A 13,882-nucleotide genomic window follows, 5' to 3' on the forward strand; every position below is an offset into this window, starting at 1 on the left:
ATCCTCCGAAACTGTAAGTGAGACCCCAATTAATGCTTTCTTTTATAAGATGCCCTGGTCATGGTGTCTCTTCACAAGAATAGAACACTAAGACAGCTCTCTCAACTCTGTCCCATCCAGGGCCTGAATCCCGCCCACTCTCGGGCTCACATCTTCTGCCCCAACTGCATTGTTCCCACTATTGAGACACACAGCCTCTCCATGGTCATGTTTATTTAAAGACTCAGAAACACAGGCATCATAGTTTGCCACTACTGTCAATTCATCCAAAATTACAGACTGACATTGGTGTATAATAGAAACAATGTGGGGTTGGGGACATGTGCTTGCACGCTTGTGTGTATGTGTGTTGTACAAAGTACAAGGGCTTCCGTGTCTACCGGAATGGTTTTGGAGTGCCCAGCCTTATATTCACACCCCACCACAGACCATCTTGTCTTATCTCTCTTGTTCCTTCCTTCAATCTTCTTGGGGCTGGACTGTCCTGTCTCCATGGTGACCTTCAATCTGAAGGGCTGAGAACTATTCAAGGAAAACCACCTGGCCACCAAATGCCATTGTATGAGTAAGAAGCACATGCCACTGGCCAGGATAGAAAGTGAAGTTTCTAGATGGGCTGCTGGCTTCACAGTTTGGTAGCCAAGACATGTGTCCTCAAAGGTACACCAGGAAAGGTACCTCTTTTCTGTTCTGGACTGTGGAATACATGATTTTGAAAGTTAAAGGGTTTGAGAGTATTCAAAATACTTAGACCATGGGGCTCATTGTGTATTTTTACGAGCCCCACCTTGGAATGAGTCCTAGGGCCCTGTTTCCCTCCCAAGATAGTTCCTGTGTAAACCCAGGACTTTGTTAGGAGAGGGTCCCCCTCGTGTTGTCCAAACCTTGCTACTTTCCTCAGCATTCTATCAAGCTGCTACCTCCTCACCATCACGAGAAAGGAGGACAGGTCAAAGTTGACCTGTTGACTCCAAGTCGATCTTGTTGAGGAGGGAAAAGGGGACTTTGATTGTCTGGAAACCGGAGTTAGCTCTGGCTCCACTAGAAACACGTCTCTCCCAGGAAATATCCTGGTATACCTCCCTGGTGACAGCATGGATTTAACCATACACAGATCTGTGCACAGATGGGCAAGTAGTTTAGCAGTGGCAGTGACTAGAGACCTTGTGGTTGTCACTGACCCTGCACACAGGGACCCCTATGCCTAAGCTCATTGGTTCAGAAGAGTTTTCTTATGTCCAGTAAGTCTATTATCATGGAGGAAGAGACTTTCCCTAGGCGTCAATGCTTTCATGTGGCGGTCACGCCTAGTTAAATCATAGCCTCAAATAGGAACGTTGAGGGTGAGTGGTCCTTATTTTATTACAGAAACTAGGGATAGCCCCTGATACCAAAGGCTGGCACAGGGCTGGGTGGTTTTGTAAAAAAGGTACACAAGAGGATCACAGATTGATATTTTTGAGGTGAAAAAAAAAAGTGATTCTAAGTGTGCCACTCACACCTCTTGATGGCCATTCAGGGAACCTCCTGGGAAGCAAGCTGTTTCTCCAGTGAACTTTACAGGAAGGCCTCAGGGCCAAAGAAACCATCCTGTTTCTTTTTCCAGTGTCCCCAGGCCCTGGAAGCCTGGAGTCATGAGCTAGACTCTTATTATCATGGTACCTTTGGTCTCTAGCAGATGGAATTTTGCCTGGCCTGATATGGGAAGTTACTTATTTTTTTAAATGGAGACAAAAACCTTTGCAAGGTAGTGATCTGAGCTGTTGTAAAAGCTGCATTTTGGCAGCAAGACACACTTTAAGAATGCTATTTTTAGCCATTCTCTCTAAAGCAATCAAAGGGAGCTTCAGGGGTCAGTGTGTGTGTGTGTGTGTGTGTGTGTGTGTGTGTGTGTGCTTTCCTGCCACACAAAAAGGCAGAATAAATTCCTCAAAACGTTTCCATTTTTTAAAAAATCATAGTCACTGCTACATAGACGGAGCATGTGGTTTAGGCTATTGCCAGCAGCTGGGAAAGACCCTCTCCGACTCCACGTGACCATCTCGGCAGACTTTCTCCCTCACCTCATGGAAGCACCGGGCAATGTTTAGATTTTACAGACAGGAATTCCTCAATATGCTCCCAACTTCATATGGGAATATATAAAACTTTCCTTTGATGTTACCTCAATTTCTTTCCTCGAAGCTTACCCAAGTGATTTCTAGTTTTACAAAAATCAGCACCAGATGCATGAAAAATATGCAGCGTCTGACCTATTAGAAATATATAAAGTTTAAGACTTGTACGTTAAAAAGGTGCCATAAGAAGGAAGCAATGCAGAGACAGTGGTGGCAAAACCAAAATGTGTTCCTTATCATCCTGGTAGGAGACAAAGCCATAAGGATTCTGTGGTACCCAACAGGACCCCACTGGACACCTTGGAGACTCAGAGCCCTTATGTGAGGCTCCTCAACCACAAATGCCCTGTGTGTGGGGCTTGATGGCAGGTGTCAGAGGTATATAGAGGAATGATGCCCAGGACAGCCGGGGAAGTTACTCTCCATTGCTGTCAGCCCTAGCACACGGCCCCACACTACACCCAGGCTCCCAACCGTGCACTGACTAAGATTGCCTTAGCTGCTGGATGGCATAGTAGTGCATTTGTCTACGTGGGCAACTTTTTCTGTGGTACTGGTCACTGAGACTCATGGCATGATCTTGAAGGACACTCGTGTGCTTTCGATGAGGGTATGGCCGTCACAAGACGACATCCATATGTTACTTGAGGGTATGGCCGTCACAACCAAGACGGCATCCATATGTCACTTGAGGGTATGGCTGTCACAACCAGGATGGCATCCATATGTGCTTTCAACTAGGACTTCAAAACCGCGTCATCGCCCCAATCAGGTGCTTTAGAAAGGTCCTGGGACCTAGGTGACAAGGCTTCCTCTGCTCACACAGTGCTTTCTTGGGTACCCTCTCCTGGAAGGCAGAACTGGACATGAGCAGTGGCCTTCAGAAGCTCTCCACAAAGCTGCCTGGGAAGAGGCCCGTGCGGCCATTCCGCTGCAGAGTCCCCTTGAACCAGCCGTCTTCATGTTTCTTGTGTACGAAGACGATATCACCTTCCTTTAGTTCAATCTCTGCTTCACTCTGTGGAGGGTAGGAGACCACCACACGGTACCTGGGAGGACAGAAGGAACAGCATGTGATGTGTGTGGGGGGGGGGATCCTAGGTTATCCCTCTTGTGCCCTGGAGCCTACCCGCCACTTTGAGCTCTCTATCCCCTCTTCTCTCTGTGTAAGTTCTTACAGTGGAGGGTTACTTTGCACATTTTGTAAAATTATCTTTTTAAAGTTTTCCCAAAGCTCTTTAATTTGCCACTGAATCTCCCTTGGAGCTGTTGGTCAGGGAGCCTCCCAGGCATCTAAAATAATACAGGCAATTGCCACTGCAGTTGGCTGCCACCAGAAAAGATAATCACATGCTCTAATTGTACGACATAGGAAAACCAGGCTGGAACTGATGTGAAAGCGTCTTCCCTATTGGCTAGCACTCAGTATTGCAAGGCACTGTACTATGCAGGGTACTACAGGGAGAACAGTGACCAGCAGCCTTGCTCAGCTAAAGGTGGGCCTGCTACACTACCAACTGGCCAAGCAACACGTGCCAACTCGTACAATAGCGGCAAGTCTACAATGGGGTGTTTCTTGCTCGGAGTTGAGGCCTGCTCCGCAAGAAGGAAATCACATCTTCTACTGTAAACCTGGCCAGAAGCCAGTGGCTGGAAAAGTCGTAGCCCTAGTGAGGAAGCCACAGTTCCTGCCCTGTAAGGTTGACATGACATAGTAATCAAATTGCCTTCTGGATAATTATAGTATTAATGCTTCTCCCCAAAGATTATCAGCTTTGGTCCAAGAGATGCTTCTCCCAAGGGGCAGTGGTCCTTGCAGAGACTCGCACTTGGTCACAATGCTCAGAGTAGGTAACAGCTGAATGCTTAGCCGTGGGTGAGATAGCTTCATGTCTCCTCCTGCAAGGCTCAGGGGATATTACAGGAGTGGCAGGAAGAATGTAAGAGCTGGAGGCGGGGTCAGAGTGCTGTGGAATGCTGTCTTTTGGACATGACTGCAGAACTATTTAATATTTACTTATTTCGAGACAGGGTTTCTCTGTGGCTTTGGAGCCTGTCCTGGAACTAGCTCTGTAGACCAGGCTGGTCTCGAACTCACAGAGATGTGCCTGCCTCTGCCTCTGCCTCCCCACTGCTGGGATTAAAGGCGTGTACCTCCCACCCCACCCCCCACGACAGAAAGGTATATAAGAAGCAAGAACATCGCATCTTTTGCTTGCTTGGCTTTGCCCTTGGTGCCAAGTTATCTGCTTTGTTGCAGTGGGAGGGTATGGCCTTGTTGGAGGATGTGTGTCTCTGTGAGGGTGAGCTTTGACGTTTCTTGTGCTTAGGATTCAGCCCCGTATCTCAGTCAGCTTCCTGTTGCCCACAAGATGCAGGACTCTGAGCTATGTCTGCATGCATGCTACCATACTCCCTGCTATGATGATCATGGACTAAATCTCTGAAACTAAGTAAGCCCTCTCAATTAAAGGTTTTCCTTATAAGAGTTGCGATGGTTATGATGTCTCTTCTTAGCACTAAAAACCCTAACTTAGACAAAAGGCAGGCTGGGAATAAGAAGTATGCCCCAGGGCTTGGGTAAAGAGGAACATTTGATTAAGTTTGATACCTGGCAAACTCTATTTTGCCCAGTCCTCAAGAAGGTTCCAGAATGGGTGTTAGTCCTAAAGAGAGGACATAGAGATAAAAAACCCTCACCTCCTTACCTCTCTCTGGGCAGTGGCTTAGGTTCAGGGCGGATGGAAGCCATGGACAGAGTTGCTTGCCGAGAAGGGGACAGAGAGAAATTCAGATCCAAAGAGCCGGCTTTTCTGTGCAGTGGCTCCAACCCAATGGCTCCCTGCATCTCACTTTCTATGGGGCAGGAACCTGCCCTGCCGTGGACGGTCAATGGGGACACTTCAGGGCCCACAGCACCCTGCAGTGAGGTATCCAGGGCAGACTGGGGGTCGTGCGTTGGAGATATAGATGGTGGGGAGCGGGACTTCTTCTTGGTGGATGCCCCAGCTAGCAGCTTCAGCAGCCCACTCTTCTTCTCCTTCTGCAGAAACACACACAGTTAAATGGGATATGTTAGTGTCTCTGGGAGGATCGTCCTGTGGAGAAACACTAAAGATAGTCCTGTTAATCTAGTCAGAGGAAGACAACCAAGACAAGCCTGAAAACTCAAGTGTTGTTCACTGCAACCTGGAAGGAGCGTCTCACAAGGTCCCTCCCATGGGAGGGTTGCTGGCTAGGGATCCCACAAAACAGCACTTCCCCGTGATAAGACCTCTGTGGGAGGAACCCAGTCAGGATGAATGATTTGGTCTGTAGGGGAGATGTTTCCTAGTGGAGCTTCTCGTGGATCTGGACCATACTGTGGCCTGGATCTTCTGAGAGGAGTCTGGACAGTCTCCATGCCATATCCTATTATTTTTCCCTAGTATTAGTTTTTAAGAATTATAGAAAATCGCAGAACTTTCAGCCCAGCTGGGAGGGTAACTACTCTTCACAGGGCACCCAGATATACAGTCCCTCATCCAAGGATGAGCTACAGTATATGTCTTTGGGGCAATTGGTTAAGAATCCTTGGGCATTTAAACTTTCCTCCACACAAACAGCAGTGGAGTATGTATATGTGTGTGCATGCATGTGTGTGTGTGCATGCATATGAGTGTGTGTATATGCATGTGTGCACAGTGTGGGCATATAATATATATCTGTATAGTGTGTATATGTATATTTGTGTGTATATTATATGTATATAGAGTGTATAATATGTGTATATATAGTATGTGTATAACATGTATGTGTATATATAGTGTGTATGTATGTGTATATATTGTGTATATGCTAGTATATATATAGTATGTATGTGTCTGTATATTGTATGTATATGTGCAGTGTGTATACATAGTATGTGTATATGTAGTGTGTATATATAGAATATATAAAATATATACCATGTGTATATAGTATATATAACATGTATATATAGTGTATGTAGCACTATGTGATGTATATATATAATGGGGAAGCTCAACCAATCACATCTGGTTAGGGTGTGGCCACCTGGAGCCCAGGTAGAAAAACCGGAGTAGGTAGGTGAGCGCTCTCTCTACTCAGTGCTCGCTGGACCATTTTGGACTTTGGACCTCCCATTCTTGTAGCATGAGTTCCCCCCTTTTTCAATTAAGAGCACCGGCTGCTCTTCCAGAGATCCTGAGAATATATATATATATATATAGTATATAATGTATGTGTGGATACAGTGTTGTATAATTGTGATTTTAAGTCTCACGGTGTGTAATGTCACAGGTCTAGCTGGCCAGTAACTGAAGCGTGGTCATCTGAAGGCTTCTGGCTTTACTGATTTGCAGTTTTTGGGATGCTTTGTTGTTTGGGTGGCTACCTGGACCGTGATCTTCCCCTTCAGCAGTCAGAGGGCCATGAGCCCACATGTGGGAGCTGTGAGCATCCTTGTGAGCTCTGCACAGTGTCACGGCAGGTCACGAGGAGCTGCTGGGTACTGTGTGTGAGAACTGAAAAGAAGCTGTCTGCAGGACTGACTGATTAGAACTGCAGGGCTGGGGAGAGGCTGGGATACTGCAGGTCTAGAGGAACTGCCTTGTCCTGGGCTAGCTTTATCCCCTAGAACAGCCATTCCTTGCCCACCTCTGTGTCAGATCTAATGTTCTGTGACTGATGGATACAAACCTTTTGGAATCTATTAACTTAGCAGACCACTGGCTCCCACCAGCCCAAAGGCTAAGATTGTCACCAGATAGATTCCTCGGCCTAAAGAAAACCTTCTCCCGTCTGCTATGAGCACCTCTCTTAGACACTAATGTATTTTAAACTTACCTTGATTTATGACTTCCTTTGCTCAGTAAGATTAAAACTTAAAAACTGCTTCCACATTGGAACATGGACTTTAGGATAGGGCATGATCACTCAGAATGGCTCCAGAATAAACTATCTCTTCCCTTTATGTTGCTTCCCCGCTCCATCAGCATGGAGGGCTCAGGATCCCCCTACTTAGAAAACATCATACAAAGCAACCTCCAGTCAGTCACTCCTCTGTTACCCCTCCCTACATGGCTCAGGACCCCCTGAGCTGGCTTTTCTTCCCTTCTTCCCACACATGCACTTGTCAGTCCCAGCGTAGGGCCTGGAGCACTTCACGTCTATTGCTCCTGCAGCCACATAGCCTCGCTTCTTCCACGAGATTTGCCTACATTTCTTGTGCCTTGTGCCAGGCCCTGGGAGCTGGATGGGAAATGGAAAATGGAACCAGAGTCATTAGTTAAATGCATGTTGAGTTGGAGCATCTGCCCTGCTGTCTGGGGCTTAAGGCGTAGTGTTGCCAAGCTTATGTATTCCCAGGCCACCCTGGGGGTAGAGGTGGAGAGGGTGGTGTTCTCAAGAACAGCCACGGGAACTGCAGTGTGAGCAAAGGGGAGAAGGGATGCTAGCCCCGGTCAGGAGTGGCAGGACTCCAGGGTCTGAGGAGGGGGCAGGCTCCCCCAAAAGAACAGCAAAACTTCGTCAGGGGGCAAAGTCTGAGAGTTTGAGTGGTCCAGATGTGCTTCTGCAGCCTGCAACATTCTAAAAGCTGCAATAGGTCTGTGGTGTGAGGAGGGAAGCTGGGTCCACCCAAGTGTCTAGCCTAAGTCCATCACTTACTCTGAAGGTGTGACTCCCCCCACCCAGTGTGACAGGTGAAATCTAGCAGCCAACAAAGGCCCTGATGTATATCCTCCCCGCCCTCGACCACCTCTATGTCTTCATCCATTGGATTATCATTTGCCCGTTTCCTTTTCAACATCCCCTCTGGAATACAAGCTTTGGAAGGGGAGGGGCATTTCTTTTTGTTTACCACAGCAACGCAGGGCCTAACGCAGTGCCTGGAACACAGCAGGCACTCAATACTTGTGCACCATAGTGTGCTGAGCTCAGCATCAGAGTTGTTAGGGTGCCTAAATAAAGAAGACACTTGGGCTCATTCACAAGGCACTCCAGGCTGTGAGAACCTTGGTGTCCTGTGCAGTGAACCAGAGGACAAGTCCCTGCTACCTCACCCTACACCACTGAGATTCTTGGTGACTACTTCCAATTTTAATGGTATATATTGGAAAGGGACTGTGTGGCCACGTGCATGGGTAATTTTCCCGTCTCAGTTCTTCAGGATGAAACGTGACTCACGATTTTCTGAATTTAACTTGGACAAACACTGATTTCTTGAATACAGAGATTTCTCCAAAATGTTTGCCTTTTGGAGTGGGAGTCTGCCAATGCCTGCAGCATCTAGTAATCCCTTTGCTGTGGGAGCCCTCAGAATAGCAGCTGTCACGCCTGTGCAATGCAGGGAATATGGTGGCAGATGTTCTAAGCACTTCCTGGGGAGTCATCACATATGATACTGATAAGGATTAACCAAGAGGCACTTGGCTATATGTGGTGGGGAAGGATTCATGACTCAGTTTTGGGAGGAACATAGGGGAGATATCAGATTTCACAGGAACAGTCTGGACTGAGGGTTTATGTTTCAAAAGGATGGACTGTAGGGTTTCGTCTTGACAGTGGATAACTCAGAGAGTTAACAAGCCTGGCAAGACGAGAATCCCATGTTTCCAACCGACATTCTGGATTCTTGGAGTCCATCTGAACCCTTCTGGAATTAGGTCCCTTATCCCAGCAGTGTCTCTGTGTGGCCAAGATCTAATCAGAGGGAACCAAGGGCTCTGGCCAGGGCAAAGGGCTGGAGGGTAATGGACTGGGCCAGGCTGGGGCCTTCAGCAGGAGGTGTGCCAGAAGCTCCCACTGTACATATGAAAACATCTCTCCCTCTAGAGCAGCAGCGGTTCTCAACCTGTGGGTTGCCTAAGACCATCCTGCATATCAGATATTAAGTCATATTCCTAACAGTAGCAAATTTACAGTTACAAAGTAACAAGGAAAACAATGTTATGGTTGGGGAGGTCACTGCGACATGAGTGGCATTGAAGGCTTGCAGATTTATGGAGGTTGAGGACCAACTCCGGAGTCTTGGGGGGGAGGTGAATTGAGAGCTTTTGAGAAAACACTGTGCACACATGCTCACACTTGTCCATATTCAGTGTGCACATATACCCAAACCTGGACACATATACCCTCTTAATCTAGTTACCACCTGTGCTGGAGGGGTGGCTCAGTGGGCCTGAGTTCAGTCCCCAGCATCCGCATGAAGACTCTGTAACTCCAGTTCCAGGGGATCTGAAACCCTTTTCTGGCCTCCACGGGAACGGGAGACACTTGGCACAAAACACAGCACAAATGAAATAAAATAACAAATTAAAAATATAAAAATCACCACCTGGAACTCCAATATTAAGAGGCTGGGGTGGAGGCTAGGGATATAGTGTGTGTGTGTGTGTGGGGGGGGTAACACACTTGGCTAATATGCATGAGCCCCCAGATCCCATCTCAAGAACTTCAGGAGATTTTTAATGTTTATTGGTACTGCATTGTAAGACATACAAATTGTAAAATATTATTTTGGGTTATGATTAAGACCGAAGCCTTAATGTCTTTGTTTTGTGTTGTCCCTGTATAAAATGCAGCCAGAGCACACAGACTTAAAGCTTAACGACTCACTGCTGACGGGCCAATCAAATGGTAGGAAATTGTCACATGGGATAGGATTTGGTGTTTAAAAATAAATATTAAACTTTTTAGGGACACTATGCATTTCACCAAAATTCATTCATTTAGCTCCTTTATTTTTTGAGATGACATTTTGCTATGTAGCTCAGGCTATCCCAGAACCTGAAATCCTCTCGCCTCATCCCCCTTAGTAGCTGGAATTATCAGCCTTCACCACTATACCTAGCATGAATACATATGCATGCATGCATGCGTGTGTACACACACATACACAGACACACCGTCACCCTCTTGGTGCAGTGCCGGCATGTTGGTCTGATAAATACATGCTGTATGTGTGTATTGTATGTTGACATACACTGCTTGGTCCTGCTGGGGTGGAGCTTCACTAGCATCCACTAGGCAAATGTTGCTACTAGCTACATCTCCAAAAGATTTCCTTTACTAACCCATGTAACCCCTCAGATTTACCATAGGAATTTTTTGTGACAGTATTTTAGCTTGGATTGTCTGCGTACATACCAAACACTGGGTCCGATGAGCATTGCCGGAGGCAGGCAGCTGCAGACAACCCTCCCCGATGGTCTACCTATTGAGAAGGTATCTGAAAATGTCTTTACCCCCTCTCTAAACTCTTTTTGCTTCTTTCACACTCTGTCTGCTGAGTCAGTCAAACTGATGAGTTATTCGAGACTCAGGGTAGGGGTTGGCACAGAGTCAGTCAGGGACTCCAACCTACCACAGCGACAGGGAGCGAGATCTAGATAACCCAGGATAGCCTCAATCTGCAGAGTCACAAGCCACCGCTACGAGGTGATGATCATATAATCTAATAACAGCGATGCTGATGCTGATAGCTTATCAGTGCCAATCACAAATCACTCATCTTCTTCCTGCCAGGGGCATCCGAAGGCATCTCTGTGAGACCCCAGAGTAGTCTCGGGTGAAAGGTACTCAGGTTGTGTTTTGACCTTGGCGACCTTCGAGAACAAGTCTCCAGGCTGCTGCCATGGGACCCCAGGGTGGGTAGGGCTGGAAGCAGGCTGGTCCAGTATTTCAACTTTTGTTATATGTTCTGTACGATTGACTTTCTGCCGTGAACACGTGATGCTTTTTCATAAAGTAGAGATGCGAAAGGGGGGGATTTTGCAGCCCACTCCTGTGAGCACGATGATGATAGGTGTGAGCCAGAGAGAATTTCTACTGTTAGCTTACAGAGCAGGAGCTGGTCCCCTATGAGGGGCAGCTGGTGGAGAAGGGGGACAGAGAGCCTGACTGCCATGAAGGTAATGAAAGGGAGGCCTAGTAGGTAGTGTGGTCCAGGGTCATAAGGTGCGGAAAGAGCAGATTTAAAAACCAGGTGCTTGCATTTGGAGGGTACCTGCCAAGGGGCTTGGTGTCCTCTAGTGAGAAGGAAGGGGTTGGCACACCTGGCACCTCAGAGGCTGACCAAGATGCTACGGTGGAGGTGAAGTTGTGCGGATGGAAGGAAGGCAATGCTGCTGAGGAGCTGAGCAATAACAGAGATGATGGGGACAGAGATGGTCACAGACGGCTTATGGCTTAGGGAAGATGATACGGGGACTGCAGGCTGAGGACACAGAACTAGCAGCGTCACCTCTAGGTGGTCTATGCCCATGTGGAGGGGAGGAGTCCCTGACTGACTTCATGCCTATTGCCATCCTGAGTTTGCTGAGAAAACTCAACGGTTTGATTGGCTCATCAGACAGAAAGGGAAGAAGCGGAATTCATTTAGAAAGGGGGTTAGGTATCTCTCAGATGCCATCTCCATCTGAGGGGCCATTAGGTAGAGGCGGGCAGGAAGGTCTGGCTTAGAGAAGGGAGAACAGATATCTTCTTCCTGATTAGCAGTGGGAACAACCTCAGAAAACCTGGGCAGATGCGAATGCTTAGGGAGGTGACTGCGAGAAACAAAGCCGAGGCCCCAAGAAGCCTCCAGACAAGACACGGGGCAGATGGGGACATGGTGTCCTTATCTTCTCTGCGGCTGGCTCCAAGGCACAAGGCTCCACTTGAAAACTCCGTGATGATTACTATATGTCTGGAAACCTTCCCGTCGGAGACGGGCTTGAGAAAAAGGGTAATTAAAAGCTATGCCCTGCTAAAAGTTTAATGGAGAAAGAGCATGGCTCGGGTTGTGCATGAAAACACAGTTGCTAAAAGAGCAGAAAAGGTTTCTAGCAGTATAAATATGCAGCGCTCTTTCTGAGAGAGCAGAGAAATAGTTTCCATAATGAATAGAGAGGCAGAAGTTAACAAGCTTTTTAGAAGAGACAGAAAGGTTGGATGGGGAGCTATCGGGATTAATTAATGTTTAATTTTAAACATTAAAATATACATTCAAAACTCTTGCCCTGGCAAGAGACAGAAGCTGAACAATCCTGGTTTATGGAGATGGTGGGGAGCAGGAGGCAGCAGCGAGCAGGTACAATCTAACTAGCTTCTCCAGCTTCCCTTGCGGCTGGAAGCTCTGCTTGCTGTGCTGTGGCATTTTCTTGCTTTGCCCGGTGTAGTCTTTGCTGTGACTCGCTGCCTGCTGCAGGGTGTTGGGCATCTTAGGGAGTGGAGAGGACAAATGGCAGGCAGGTATGGGGCCTTCAAAGAACAACTGTGCTAGAGAGATGGCTCAGCAGTTAGAGTGCTGGCTGCTTCTTCAGGGGACACAGGTATGGTCCAATCACTCACACAGAGGGTCCCCGGTACCTGCAATCCCAGACTTTTCCGGTCTACTCTCATAGCATGCTGATGGTACATTTGGGCAAAACACTCACACATAAAATAAGTCTCATGTTTGCTTAGCGCCCTCTTTACCCATCGTGTCGTCTACTGTAGCTCACCTAAGAAGCCCTACAGGATGCACGGAGGAGCGGAGACAGTGAGCAGTAGGCACAGAGTGATACCTGGGAAGTTGTGCAGTCTGGATTTGCCTCAGGGTTTGTTGAGTCGGAGTTTTACCTGTGGCTCTAGTGACATGCCATGAGACCTACAGAAGTCAGTGTATGACATCTCAAGATTGGGCTGGCCGCATCCAGTTTGTTCCTATGACAGAACACCCGAGGCTGAGTAGTTTATGAAGAAGAGAGACTTACTAAGCTCACAGTTTAGAGACTGAGGCAGGTGGGGCCATCAGTTCTGCCCCTGCCCCTGGACAGGGCTTCATGATTGATTATCACCGAGGGTGCACATGGCGAGACAGGAATCCTGAAAGACTTTAGGGGCCAAGTTGCATTTTTCAAACTTTGGGGAGCTAGCCAGGGTCCCCCAAAACCCACACTAGCCCCTTCTGAGGGCAACAGTCTCAATGACCTAACATCAGCTTAAAGAGGCTCTGTCTCATGATCATCACGAGAACCCTGATTTCAGCGCCTGGGCCTTTAACAGTAGCTGGTATTCAGTGACAGGCAGGCCGTACTGTTGCAGGTCACAGCCCACAGGCTCTGAGGTGGTTACAGAGTGACCACCCCACATTCTCAGCAGGTTTCCAGTACCTGTGAAACAGCAACTTAACTGCTTAGTCTCGACCCTTATGGCACCTGAAACACCTCCCGCCCACCCTGAGACCGCTCAATGGAGCGGCTTTCTCTGTACTATGGAGAGGAAGCTCCGTGACTCAAGGAACCCCGTGACAGGCAGCGGACAGGGCTAGAGCCCTGCCCACTCTCAGGACAGGAGCTGGTGTGTCTTGGGTGTGAGTGATCACACCAGAGCATTTCCTTAGGCATCTGGTGCCTCTGCTAACACTCCTAATCTTCACAATCCCGATGGGAGGAACTGTGGTGCACTTAGCTTGTTTTAATTTCTGTAGCTCTAGTATCTTCTGGTTGTCTTACTTTAAGTAACTGTGACTGAAACGTGGAGCAGAAACAGCTCAGATGGAGAAAGTTGATTTTGGTCCCCTGGTTCAAAACATGGAGTGCGTCATTGCCTGGGCAGAGCATCATGGCAGTAGGAGCCGTGGGGGGTGGAGGGATGGGGAGTGGGGGGTGTCTGGCCTTTATTTCTTGTTGGACAGAAGCAGAGAATGGAAAAACACAGAAAGGGCCAGGGTGACCTAGCGTCTTAGCCTCTCCAGTGACCTACTTCCTCCAGCTGAGCCTCCCCGGCCTTCCACCATC

At 47.9% G+C, this 13,882-nt stretch overlaps 1 protein-coding gene across 1 annotated transcript in view; it reads right to left on the reverse strand.

Annotated features, from left to right (window-relative positions):
* Positions 1 to 205: 205 nt before the first annotated feature.
* Positions 206 to 13,882, reverse strand: part of Sh3rf3 (SH3 domain containing ring finger 3) — a 260,865-nt gene continuing 247,188 nt past the window's right edge. Inside the window, exons 9-10 of the mRNA XM_041656365.1 lie at positions 4,826 to 5,160; positions 206 to 3,166 (exon numbers count right to left, since the gene is read on the reverse strand). Coding sequence (XP_041512299.1) covers positions 2,998 to 3,166; positions 4,826 to 5,160 — 504 coding nt within the window. The 3' untranslated portion in view covers positions 206 to 2,997. The remainder of the gene's footprint in view (positions 3,167 to 4,825; positions 5,161 to 13,882) is intronic.

The sequence above is a fragment of the Microtus oregoni genome, unplaced genomic scaffold (genome assembly GCF_018167655.1).
Source record: "Microtus oregoni isolate MIOR12 unplaced genomic scaffold, Mior012 000007F_ref0000211, whole genome shotgun sequence".
In the NCBI taxonomy this organism is placed as follows: domain Eukaryota; kingdom Metazoa; phylum Chordata; class Mammalia; order Rodentia; family Cricetidae; genus Microtus; species Microtus oregoni.